Source organism: Arachis duranensis, chromosome 3 (genome assembly GCF_000817695.3).
Source record: "Arachis duranensis cultivar V14167 chromosome 3, aradu.V14167.gnm2.J7QH, whole genome shotgun sequence".
NCBI classification, from domain to species: domain Eukaryota; kingdom Viridiplantae; phylum Streptophyta; class Magnoliopsida; order Fabales; family Fabaceae; genus Arachis; species Arachis duranensis.
This window is the reverse complement of record NC_029774.3, coordinates 32,505,567-32,519,956: the sequence shown is the minus strand read 5'-3', so window position 1 is coordinate 32,519,956 and position 14,390 is coordinate 32,505,567. Positions and strand designations below refer to the sequence as shown.

The 14,390-nt window shown below is 37.5% G+C and overlaps 1 protein-coding gene across 1 annotated transcript in view; it reads left to right on the top strand.

Moving 5' to 3' along the window:
• The first annotated feature begins 13,367 nt into the window (after positions 1–13,367).
• Positions 13,368–14,390, top strand: part of LOC107478564 (uncharacterized) — a 4,304-nt gene continuing 3,281 nt past the window's right edge. The window contains exon 1 of the mRNA XM_016098700.3: positions 13,368–14,036. Coding sequence (XP_015954186.1) covers positions 13,438–14,036 — 599 coding nt within the window. The 5' untranslated portion in view covers positions 13,368–13,437. The remainder of the gene's footprint in view (positions 14,037–14,390) is intronic.

Below are 14,390 nucleotides of genomic sequence, written 5' to 3'. Positions count from 1 at the left end.
AGTATCTTCAAAAGGTAAAATAGCAATTGATTGAATTCACAGAGTTACAGGGAAATTTGGAAGCTCACTCGCATGAAAAAGCCAGTAAGAAATGTTTTGGGCGTTGAACGCCCAAAAGAAGCACCCACTGGGCGTTCAACGCCAGTAAGGGTAGCCATCTGGGCGTTAAACGCCAGAAAGGAGCATCTTCTGGGCGTTGAATGCCAGAAAGAAGCACCTTCTGGGCGTTTAACGCCAGATTGATAGCGTCCTGGGCGTTCAGAAAAACACCCAGTGACAAAGGACTTCCTGGCGTTCAACGCCAGAAAGAAGCAACAGTTGGGTGTTGAACGCCCAGGAGAAGCAACAATTGGGCGTTAAACGCCCAAAACAAGCACCAGTTGGGCGTTTAACGCCAGGATGGTGGGGAGGAGGTAAAATTCGTTTTTCTTCAAAAAAAATTTTCTAATTTTTATGTTTCAATTCATGATTTCTTGCATAAACATGTTTCCAAATATCATCCTTCAATTCCAAAAATTTTAATCCTAATTTCTAAAATCCCTAATTTTTGAAATCCCTTTTTTTTTCAAAGATTTTACATGCATCTTCATCCATAAAGACAGATGATTTCCAATTCAATCCAACTCTTTTTCCAATCTCTTTTCAAACTTAATTATCTTTTAAAATCTTTTTCAAATTATAAATTTCAAATTTATTTTAAATATCATTCATATCTTTTTAAATTATATCCTTTTCTTGTCATATTTATCTTTTATAAATCATATCTTCTATCTTATATCTCTTTCTTATTTTCGAAAACCCACCCCCTCCCTTTATATCCACTTTCGGCGCCCCTCTCATCATCCACCATTCCCCACTTGCTCTCCTCATATTCCTCTTCTCTCTTTTTTCTTTTGCTTGAGGACAAGCAAACCTCTAAGTTTGGTGTGCTTATCCGTGATCACAAAAACATACTCATTTTGATCATGGCCCCTAAAGGAAAACAACCCAACCCAAGAGGCAAGAAAGAGAATTTTCCAAAGCCACTTTGGAATCAAGGGAAGTTCTTAACTAAAGAACATTCAGACCATTACTACAAAATAATGAGTCTAAGATCAGTGATCCCGGAAGTCAAGTTTCTAAGATCAATGATCCCGGAATTCAAGTTCAATCTGAAAGAAGATGAATATCCGGAGATCCAAGAACAAATTCGAAACAGGAACTGGGAAATCCTAGCTAATCCTGAAATGAAAGTGGGAAGGAACATGGTTCAGGAGTTCTATGCTAATCTATGGCAGACAGACAGGCAAAGAATAATTGGAGCTGCCCTCTATGACCATCGGACCTTAGTCAGAGGAAAGATTGTTCATACCCATCCTGACAAAATCAGGGAGATCTTTAAGCTTCCTCAACTGATATCCAAGCATAATTTCTATGCTCTGCAGAGATGCTGGAGTGAAGATGGGAATAACAGAGTATATCTCATTTGAAAGGCCAATCACTAGAATATCAATGGACAAACAACAGCTGCAGGACGATCCAATCAAAAGGAGAGCACAGGAAGTCCTCCCAAAACTTCCTCAATTCGAATATTGGGAACATATTGAAGCATCTATTTCCAAATTGCAAGAAGCTATGAATCAAATAAAGGAAGAATAGAACAATCAAAGTAGCATGCTTTGCAAACTGCTTAAGGAACAAGAAGAGCAAGGGCGTGATTTAAGGGAGCTGAAGCGCCAGAAATTAATCCTTGAAGGACCAAGCACCCCACAGATCAGAGGAACATCTACTTCCCAAAACACAGGTTGTTGAGTTCTAATTTTAGCTTTAACTCTGTGATAGTATTATTATAGAAATTTACCTTAGAAGATATATAGTAGTAGTAGTAATTAACATATCTATTCTGACCTTATTTCCAATTAAGTTATAATTTATCTTTCTCATCATCATCAGACATGAATAAAGTAGTAGATTTTTAGAATAAAGAAGTAATCTATATTTTTGAATTCTTAATAATAAAAATTATAATTAATTATATGTGGTGGCAATACTTTTTGTTCTCTGAATGAATGCTTGAATAGTGCATATTTTATCCTGAATTTGACGAATATTGGCTCCTGAAAGAATGCGGAACACGAAAAATATTATTGATGATCTGAAAAATCATGATTTGATTCTTGAAGCAAGAAAAAGCAAAAAAAAATTTACAAGGAATCATTGGATTAAGAAAAGGATCCAAGGCTTTGAGCATCAGTGGATAGGAGGGCCCAAGGAAATAGTTCCAGGCCTAAGCAGCTAAACCAAGCTGTCCCTAACCATGTGCTTGTGTCATGAAGGTCCAAGTGAAAAGCTTGAGACTGAGTGGTTAAAGTCGTGATCCAAAGCAAAAAGAGTGTGCTTAAGAGCTCTGGACACCTCTAACTGGGGACTCTAGCAAAGCTGAGTCACAATCTGAAAAGGTTCACCCAGTCATGTGTCTGTGGCATTTGTGTATCCGGTGGTAATACTGGAAAACAAAGTGCTTAGGGCCACGGCCAAGACTCATAAAAGTAGCTGTGTTCAAGAATCAACATACTTAACTAGGAAAATCAATAATAATATCTGAATTCTGAGTTCCTATGGATGCCAATCATTCTGAATTTCAAAGGATAAAGTGAGATGCCAAAACTATTCAGAAACAAAAAGCTACTAGCCCCGCTCATCTAAATTAGAATCTGAGCTTCACTTAAAACTCGGAGATTTTATTACTCCTTAAATTCTTTCTATCCTATTTTGTTCATCTAGTTGCTTGGGGAGAAGCAACAGTTTAAGTTTGGTATTGTGATGAGCGGATATTTTATACGCTTTTTGGGGGGTAATTTCATGTAGATTTTAGTATGTTTTAATTAGTTTTTAGTAAAATATTATTATTTCTTAGGCAAAAATCATATTTCTGGACTTTACTATGAGTTTGTGTGTTTTTCTATGATTTCAGGTATTTTCTGGCTGAAATTGAGGGAGCTGAGCAAAAATCTGAGTTAGGCTAAAAAGGGACTGCTGATGCTGTTGGATCCTGACCTCCCTGCACTCGAAATGGATTTTCTGGAGCTACAAGAGTCCAATTGGCGCGCTCTCAATGGCGTTGGAAATTAGACATCCAGGGCTTTCCAGAAATATATAATAGTCCATACTTTGCGCGAAGATAGACGACGTAAACTGGCGTTCAACGCCAGTATCATGCTGCTGTCTGGCGTCCAGCGCCAGAAACAGGTTACAAGTTGGAGTTCAACGCCAGAAACAGGTTACAACCTGGCGTTGTTTTGTAAACCTAGGTTACTAGTTTACTATTTAAACAACTTTTAGAGATTAACTCTGTACCTCATGACATTTTCAGATCTGAATTTTATACACTTTGACGGCATGAGTCTCTAAACTCCATTGTTGGGGGTGAGGAGCTCTGCAGCGTCTGGATGAATTGATGCAATTGTTTCTGTTTCTCCTTTCAAACATGCATGTTCCTATCTAAGATATTCATTTGCGCTTAATTATGGAGAAGGTGATGATCTGTGACACTCATCACCTTCCTCAATCTATGAACTTGTGCCTAACAAACACCTCCATTCTACATCAGATTGAATGAGTATCTCTTAGCTTCCTTAATCAGAATCTTTGTGGTATAAGCTAGAACTGATGGCGGCCACTCTTGAGGATCCGGAAAGTCTAAACCTTGTCTGTGATATTCTGAGTAGGATTCAAGGATTGAATGGCTGTGACGAGCTTCAAACTCGCGATTGCTGGGCGTGATGACAAACGCAAAAGGATCAATGGATCCTATTCCAACATGATCGAGAACCAACAGCTGATTAGTCGTGCTGTGACAGAGCATCTGGACCGTTTTCACTGAGAGGATGGGAGGTAGTCACCGACAATGGTGATTCCCTACATACAGCTTGCCATGGAAGGAGCCTTGCATTTATGAAAGTGAGTAAGCATTATGTTGCAGGGATTCAGAGGACAAAGCATATCCAAAAACCCCAACATATTCTCTATTACTGCACAACAAGTAACTATTTCACACTCTTTTATTTTTCTAATAATTCCAACTGATAATTTTAATTAATATCCTAACTAAGAATAATAAAATAAACATAGCTTACTTCAAACCAATAATCTCCGTGGGATCGACCCTTACTCACATAAGGTATTACTTGGACGACCCAGTGCACTTGCTGGTTAGTGGTACGAAGCTGTGTTAAATAGTCCATTAATATTCGCATACACAATTTCGTGCACCATTTACCTTATTGGCAGTATAACACACCACGACACAATTTAGATGTGATGCACATAGAAAAGAACATAGTTGATAGTATTCTTGAAACTCTCTTGGATATTTCTGGCAAGATAAAAGATCACACAAATGCTCGATATGACTTGCAAGAAATGGACATTTGAAAGAACATTCACCCCAAGAAAACAAATGGTGGGGAAAAGGTGAAGCTGGCAAAGGCATGCTACTCAATGACCAATACTGAGAAGTTAATTTTTTGTGACGTCTTGAAGACAGCAAAGTTTCCAGATGGCTCTGCTTCAAATATTTCTCGGTATGTGAACCTTTTGGAGAGAAGAATATCTGGTTATAAGACTCATGATGCTCATTTCATGCATGCTTCACTATTTGTTACAAATTCCTATCAAAGGAATACTTCCAGATCAAGTTGCAGTTCCTTTGATTTGACTTGGCTCATTTTTCATCAATTGTGTCAAATGTCTATCACAATACAAGAGATAGATCAATTAGAAGAGATATTGTCACAATATTATGCCAATTAGAGAGGATCTTTCCTCCTTCTTTCTTCGACATAATGATTTATTTGCCTATTCATTTGGCTAATGAAGTGATATTGGGATGCCCAGTTCAATTTCGGTGGATGTATCCTCCAGAAAGATACATGTGTACTTTGAAGTTCTATGTTCGAAACAGAAGTCATCCTGAAGGATCTATTGCAGAGGCATATTTGGTTGAAGAATGTTGACATTTTGCTCACGTTACTTACATTCTGGTGTTCAAACAAAATTGAATAAACAGCTCAGAAATAATGATGAACCTAATAATTCTATGATGGAAACTACAGATAAAAAAAGAGAACAAAGAGAACAAAGAGGAACAAAGAGAACAAAGAGAACAAAGAGGAACAAAGAGAAAAAAAGGGTTTATAACTTTGTAATTGCTATCTTAGTCTGTAGCGTGAAGAGAACAAGGAGGAACCAAATCAAGCTGAAATGTTTGTTGCAACTCGAAATGGACTAAAAGGAAAAACACTTGATGTAGAAACACAAGCTGTTATTGTAAGTTACTCTATAATTTTCTTGTTTTAGTTGCTGTTTTATGGCTGTCATGGATGCTATTTTCTTTGCTTTTTTATGGCTATCGTGATTGTTGTTATAGTATCTACTTTGTGGCTATTTTATGGTTGTTTCATGGTTGTTTTATGGCTGATTTAGCTGCTGTTTTATGGCTATTTTATGCCTATTTTATGGCTGTCATGGCAGCTATTTTATGGCTATTTTATGGTTGTCATGGATTGTTATTTTAATTGCTATTTTATGGCTGTTTTATATCATGGTTGTTTTAGTATCTATTTTATGCCTGTTTTATGGTTGTCATGGTTGCTGTTTCTATTTTATGGCTAATTTAATTGTTGTTCTATGGCTATTTTATGCCTATTTTATGGCTATCGTGGTTGTTGTTTTAGTATCTATTTTATGGCTGTTTTATGACTGTCATGGTTGTTGTTTTATGGCTATTTCATGGCTGTTTTATGGCTGATTTAATTGCTGTTCTATGGCTATTTTATGCTTGTTTTATGGGTATCATGGACTGCTATTTTATGATTGTTTCATGGCTATTTTATCGCTGATTTAATTACTATTCTATGGCTATTTTATGCCTGTTTTATGGCTATCATGGACTGTTATTTTATGCCTATTTTGGATTGCTGCCCCTATTAGTTATCAATAGGTTGTTGAATTCTTTCATTGAATTTTTATCACTAAAAATAGACATATCATATATTTGTGTGTATAGGATAAACTTGATAATCTCTAAGAAGCTGGAGAAACTCCTACTAATGCATTTCAAAAAATTTTTGATAAAGAGAATCCAGGAAGAGTTCGATGTTATGGAAGAACTGTTACGAAAACTTCTCTTAAGAAAACTAAAGAAATAAATGAAATAAAAAATAAAGTGAAGAGAAGGTAACAGCTTTAAAAACTGAATTAGACGACCATAAGCAACGACTACAAGGATTGAAAGATATTGTGAAACTTATATTGCAACGAACTTCTCCTGGTATGAATGTTGATGAAGCGCTTTCTCCCTTGCAATCTAAGCAATCGTCTGCAAATAGTTTACAAGATCCAAATTTAGTTTCTCGACATTCTCCTTCATCGACTCATATACCAAATCATGATTAGGTATATGTGTGCTAAATTGTTGTAACACTTGAGTATACATGTTATTGTATAGCTGATATTTTGACTATAGTTTTTTTGTTTATTTAAATTTGACTGCAGCTTTCTTATTGTTGGATGAAGTTTTCTAAAGACATAAAGGCAATTCTTGGCACAATGGTGAAGCACAAAATCTTTTTGTTTTCAAGTGGACAACTTAGTTTCTTTTTTGTTTAAGTTCATCATCAGAAAAAATATGTATTTTGCTTACTTATGTTTATTATTTATTTGACTTGGTAACTTAGCAAGTATATTAATTGGCACTTGAAAGACCTTTCTATATATATGTAATATATATTATTAGGTTATTCAAATGTGGGTGTTATATATTCTTCAAATGTCATTTAAATATAACAAAGGTAAAAGATATTATTTTAGATATTAAAAAAGAGAACTTAAGAAAAACTCAATAAGGTGCTGCTTTAGGTATTAAAAAAAGACAACTGCAAATAAACCTACATAAGTGTTGCATTAGGTCTATAAAAAAGGCAACTTAAAAAAATTTGGACAAGTGTTGCTTTAGGTATATGAAAAAGGCAACTTAAAAAAACTTGGACAAGTGTTGCTTTAGGTATATGAAAAAATAACTAGAAAAAAGTTGCACAAGTGTTGCTTTAGGTATATGAAAAGGCAATTTAAAAAACTTTGGACAAGTGTTGCTTTATGTATTAGAAAATACAACTCGTAAAAAGTGTTGCCATAACGTCTCATCTAAAGCGTTGTATTTGGGTGCTCTAAGGCAACCCTTTCGTGGAGTTGCTTTATTTGCAGAAAAGACAAGGTTTCCATAAAAAGGATTCCCTTTAATACACAAAAGTGTTGCCTTAGACCAAAGGTAACGGCCGTATAGCAAACCCCCCCCAAAAGGCAACACTTTTCCTTATTATAGGCAATGATTTTAAATGGTTGCCTCAACCCGAATTTGTTGTAGTGGGATAAGATCAAAAGAATAGCAAGCAAGAGAGGAATTATTGTGAAAAGATAAAGAAGGTTGTTTGGCAGTTTGACAAGAAATGCAATCAAAAGACTCATTAGGAACCTGACCCAAAACACCTTGAAATACAAGAGGACGCAATTTTCCTAAGGAGCTGTGGGCAAGACGTTGATGCTATAAGTGAAGGGTAGATGGAGAAGAAGCAGCATAGAAATTTGGCTCAGGAGGAATATGAAGATTCTTGATTTCAAATAACTTTCCGACCTTACGTCCAATCCTGATGATTTGTCCCGTCCGACGATCCTATGCACGACAACTAGAAATGGAAAAAATTACATCAAAACCCTGATCAACAAATTGACCAACAGAAATAAGATTAAAGTTTAATTTGGGAATATAATACGTATCAGGGAGATTAAGAGTCGACTGGAGATAGAACCCTTATGTGTTGCGTACAAGAGGGAACCATTAGCAGTATTGACAGAAGGTGCATTTGTAGTGGTAGACAGAGACGAGAAAATCTTACGCAATGGAGACATGTGATTAAAGCAACCTAAGTCAAAATACCATTTAGAATTATTTGGAGGAGTCGAAAAAGCAGCAGGGGTATTACCAAAAAGGGAGAGAATATGCTGAAGAAGAGACGCAATATCAGATAGAGAGGCAAGAGACGGGTTGAAAAGAGCAGAGGTGGTAGATTCAGTAGTAGCAGCAACAACATAAGCAGGCACAATCTTAGAGAAGTTGGGATGAGAATGATACTTGAGTTGATCAGGACGTGGTATGCGGGTAGGACAGATAGTAATCAAATGTTCCGAGAGCTTGCAATAATGGCAGAACAGCTGTGAACAATGGTAGCTAATGTGACCTTTTTGGTGGCATGTGCGATATTCAACTGAAGGACAGTCGGAGAAGAGGTGTCCGGAACGGTTATAGTTTCGACAGAATTTACCTTTTCTGTCTGTGGCAGCAAAAAATTTGACTTTTTCATAATAGTAGACACAAAGATCAAAGGGAGGAGAGAAAACTGTAATTTCGGAGCAAAAAATAAAAAATCAGAGTGCAAAATTGGAAAGAACTCACCAAAAATCTTAAAGAGGGTCCCACTGTCTGCCACGTCAGTAGATGGATACCACTTGGTGACGTCTGAGTGGAGGGGAATGACATGCTGGCAAATGAGCTGGAAAGCGGGTCAAGTGTCGGACCGGGTCAGGTCCAGGCGCGGACTGCTGGTCAGCACGGAGCAAATAGGGGCGACACGTGGAGAGCGTCGGGCCGTTGATCGCGGAGCTCAATCTGATGGCGCATGATGAATCTGGAAGGAGAAGAATACTGGTCGTGGCAACGTCTTGCGACGGCGCGTCTGGCAGCGGATGACGGCGAATTTGGATGCGTTGGAATCACGACGACAAGACGAATACGATGAGAATTAGGGGTGGCGAAACGGGTCGAACCCGCCGGGTCAAACCGCCAAAAACGGCGGGTCGGGACGAGATTTTGAACCCGCCAAAATTTAAAAACCCGCCAAAACCGCACCGCCAAAACCGCGGGGCGGGCTGACATATTGTTTTTTTAAGGGTAATTTCGTAAATTTGCAAGTGATATATAAATAGGAAAATTAGATTTTCCTTCTCCTCCTTCCCACAAACAGCCGACCCTAGCCCCCCTAACCCTTCGTCCCTTTCCCTTACTAGTTACTCCTTTCCCTGACCGGCGACCCTGACTCCCTGAGATGCCAGAGACGGTGAGACCTCAGACCGACGAACCCTGACCCCCGGCTTCATCCTTCAACAGCTCAGCTCCCTCACTCCTCGTCAGACCCACACCCGTGACACCCACACCCACACCCACACGGTGCTACTGTGGACTGCGGAGCTGCCTCGCCTCGGTGCCTCCTGCTCAGCCTGTCAGCCACACCCACACGGCAGATGGCACATCCACACGGCCACACCCGACCTAACGCAGTAACGTCGATCACTCAGCTCAGCCACACCCACACCCCCGCTGGCCAGACCTTTCGCTGACCCACTCCCTCCTCACTCGCTCCTCCTCACTCCTCAGCAGCTCGGCTCCCTCCTCACTCGCTCCTCCCTGCGGCGGCCTTTCCTCACTCGCTCCTCTCTGGCGCCTCTGCCTTTCGCCTTCCTTTCTCTCCTCCTGTCGTCGCCGGCAGCTTTGTCTCGTCGGTGCCTCTGCTTGGCGGTTCTGTGACTGGCGGACTCCTGGAATCGCTCCTCTCTCCTCCTCTTCCTGCTCGACGGCTCTGCTATTACAGTAAGTGATTTACATTTTTCATGTCAATTTGTTCAGCCTGATTTGAGTTTTCTGCAACTGGGTATTATTGTTTGATTATGTTTGAATATTGTTTTTCTGCCTGATTTGAGTTTTCTGCAACTGGGTATTATTGTTTGATTATGTTTGAAACTTTGAATATTGTTTTTCTGCCTGATTTGATTATGTTTCTGCAACTGGGTATTATTGTTTGATTATGTTTGAATATTATTTTTCTACCTGATTTGATTATGTTTCTGCAACTGGGTATTATTTAGTTAGTGCTAAATTACTTATTGATTATGTTTGATTATTGTTTGAATATTTTTGACTGATTTAAACATTTTTATGTATTGAGATTATTTAGATTGAGCTGTTGATTCTGCAATGGATAATTCTGTCTCTATGGAAGTTGATGGTGGGAATACAACACAAAATCCTGAAAATATGGAAAGATCTGAAACGACTGAAGATATTAAAAAGAAAAAGGCGAAGGCAACAACATCTGATGTGTGGAGATATTTCACAAATCTTTTGTTATTATTATGCAGTTATGTTTGAGACTTTGAGACTTATTATTTGTTATGTTATTTTTATTATTGTTAATTTCAATCAAAAAAATTATTATGGTTAATTATAATTTTTTTATGGATTAATAATTAATTTAGAATATCACTCTAGCGGGGCGGGGCGGGCCAGCCCGTTTTGCCACCCCTAGTGAGAATGGCTGTGACGAACTAAAGCATCGAAAAAGGATTGAAAAACGAAGCTAAAGAACACTGTTGGAGGAGAAGAAACAAAGTGACTATAAACGAATTTACATGGAAAACAAAAGAACATATGCTCTTGATACCATGTTAGAAATAAGAGAGTAATTTAAAAGAGTGTCTATTCACATTGTGGAAAAATACAATATACAAAGAGTATATATAAATATTAGAAGAATCAGAATAATAAAAATATTCAATCTTATAATTAATATATAGATATACTATATAAATATAAATTATACTAATTAATAATTAATTTAATATTAATTCTAATTTATTTTCTAACCATTTTACTATAATTTAGTTATTTTAATTGAATCACAGTTTAATTAATTAAACTTCTAAACTGACAAACTAATAACGAGAGCTATGTGAATGTGATTACCAATTCAATTTCTCATAGTAAAGTCGGAAGTGAGAGAAAGAGAAAAACTAACCTAGGCAGGGAGTGAAAATCAAATTTTCTTTTTATTAGTTGGGTCCAAAATGTCCAAATAAATCAAGTTATTGGTGTTCAGTTTTTACAGCTTGAATATTAGTTCACTAGTGAGATATGGTAAGAAAAAAACTGCAAACAAAATTTTCTAAGTTAATGAACTAATTTTTTCGTTCAATAATTAGTCAATAAAATAAAAAATAAAAAATAAAAAAAAGAACGAGAAGAATATTAACTAATTGTTGATCGAAAAAGTTTTTTCGTTCTATTTTTTCTAGTTAATAATTAATCAACATTTTTTCTCTTTCTATAATAACAATTTTAAACCATTAACTTTTATTCATCTACAATTTGTTAATTGGTCATTTTTATTTTTAAAAAAATAGTTCCTTATCGAAACCATTTTAACAAATAATTAAAGAAAAAAAATATTGGATCGTCTATATAATAGAGAACTAGTGGGACATAACCCAGTAAACTTGTCCCAGCAAAGTAACGAAAATTTAGTGGTGATCACAATATAAGATAAATATAAAAATATTAATTATCTAAATATTTTTCTTTTAACTTTTAAAAATAAATATGGTTATGTAGTTTGTTTTGGGAATTTAGTCAGTAGTGACGTCTTCATTAAGTCATGGTGTGCATAATAATCGCCTAAACTGCAATGCACATTGTATATGGGGTGTAATGGAGGGTCCTAAATTACAAAACGCGAATTAATCATGGTTTAACCACCACAATAATGCAGTAGGTTGGTCTTTTGTGTGCTTGCAAGTTGCAAGGATTCAGTGCCACTGGCCAGGAAAAAGGTCAATGATTAAAGGAATGGGAACAGATACAACATACAAGGCAAATCAAATCAAATCAAAACCAAGGTTGGTCCACGAAGATGTGCTTCGTTGGACCATATTACGGTCCATCATACTATACCAATAATCTTGAACCAAAATATAATTACAACCTTAATAGCCCTGTGTCTATCTGTATGTGTCTACCAACTTTGTTTCTTTTCCATATTTGAAGCTGGCAAAATCACTTTCATTTATAAACATACAGACAAAGAGGCAAACTTAATTATTCCATGCTTGGAATTTCTGACCTATTCTAATTGCTTAGTTCATTGCAATAGAGAAGGCTTACCGGATCTAAGACTTTAGTTAGTAACGATTTAAAGGCATAATAACAACTAATTACGCTAACAGTATTTATATGTTAATATCCGATTCTGGAAGAGCATTATTATTCGCATTCCCAAGGCACTTTAATGCAGGGCAAATTTGTTGCTGGATACTTGGATCGACCACTCACATCAAAATATTTTTATATAAAAATAACAGTTAAAATATTTTAAATAATTTAATGTATTTAATTAGATTAGTTAATATAATATATGTCAATATTTTAATTATTATATTCAAATATTTTTATTATATCATCTTCTTAGGCAGTTACGCTCATGGAGTTGGAGGCGTTAGAGATCAAGCATTGGATGTAATGTGTCACATTCTCTTGGTTTAGGATCCACATATATTACTCTATGAATTTTATTTTATATTTTATATATTTAATACCTTGAAAATACTCCGATCTATGAATTATGCTTTTACTTTTTAATAATGATTTGGAGTTTTCCATGTTCTCTTAAAGTAACAAGACTATACATTAAACCTTTGTCTACTTTTCTGTAATTCATTACAATAACTAAATTATTCAAAAAATGAATTGTCTTATAGTTTCTGACTAACATGTGAAATAAAAAATTAGATTCATTTGTTGTATGTAGGGGAACAGATTTGTCACCTCTCGATCAGTAAGCATGCCATTGTAGATGCTGATAAATTAAATAAAAAAAAACAGTTGAATAAAGATAGAAGCTAATTAAGAAGAAAATGACCTAGTAAAGAAAAGCAATGGTTTAAGAAAAGCAAAGTGATAGGACATATTGGTTGCAACAACATAAGCAGCTAATCTAAAACCCCAGAACCAGAACCTTGAATGGTGGGTTCAGTCTGTACAATTAAACATTTAAAGCAGGTGACTTGATGAGTTTGTTAATAATAACCAGTGTTAGTGGTATATGTTTAGGAAGCAGTAGTAGTTGTAATTGAGAATGAATAATGACATGCATGAATAGACGTGACATTGGGCACAGGCAATCCGAAGAAGCAAGAAGCGTCAGCAGCTGGCAAAGGTTAAGTAATTGGTTTGAAGTTTGAAGGGTAATGATGAATGGTGAATTTAGCGTGGGTAAATAAGGGGGGTAGCGTAGAAAGGCAACAAAGATTAAGAAGTAGGGTTATTACTTATTAATGAGATAGGAGACTCCAACAGGGACATGCTTGCCTTTGCCTCCCATGCTCCCATCATAGGGATTACGAGGTAAGGGGGCCCCACCGCCACTGCTTAATTAAATTATTTTTTTGTAAATCAAAACAGCTAAGTAACATATCAACCTCGCTAACTCTATATCTAAGCCCTCAGCTTCTGACTTGGAATTGACAACCACCAACAACACATAAATACACTATCTGGTGCCTCCTAGCAAGAATCCAATGGATCCGTGCCCATTCTTACGCCTCACCATTGATTCACTCGCTCTCAAGCTTCCTTCTCCCACCAAACCCTCTCCCCTCTCCGGCGTCCACCCTTCCACCACCCCTTGCTTCTGCACCATTCACGCCAAGTCCCTCCCTTCTCAAACCGCCCTCCTCCCTCTCTCTTCAAACTCTCCCCCCGAAATCACCACCTCTGCCCCCTCCTTCCACCTCGACTCCACCGCTCTCCGCCGCCTCTCCGCCAAGCCCCTCCCAATCACCATCTCCGTCTACAATGGGCGGATGTCCCACACCTGCGGGCTCAGCGCCGCCAAGCTCCTCGGTCGCGTGGTTGTCACCGTTGACCTTGCCAATGCACTGTCTCGCCCCATGACCTTCCACACTGGCTGGCTCAAGCTGGCCAAGAATAGGCATCGAGAGGAGAACAAGCCATGGGCCCGGCTTCACGTGGTTGTCCGCTCTGAACCGGACCCCCGGTTCGTGTTCCAGTTCGGGGGCGAACCGGAGTGTAGCCCGGTGGTTTTCCAGATTCAGGGGAACATCAGGCAACCCGTTTTCAGTTGCAAGTTCAGTGCCGATCGCAACCACCGATCCAGGTTCTGCTTCTATCCAATTCTCTTACTTCATTAGGCTCTGGTCACGTTTTCATGTGTGTTGAAAGGAACAATACATTATGCAAGTACTTGGTTTACAAAAATAATTTCTCTTCAATAATAGTGAAAACAACATACATTGTAAGGATTAGACATGTGGGCGGGCTGGCATGTCGATATCGATCTATATTCACATGGTACTTGGTACCCTCCCATGTATATATGTTGTTCATATCTCATTTGGTGGATATCTTCTCCGCCACCTCATTCTATTTCTTCATTCCTCATCAAGCCAGATATTTTCATTTCCATCTGTCTCATGCAAACCACCACCATTCTTTTAATGCTTCTATTATA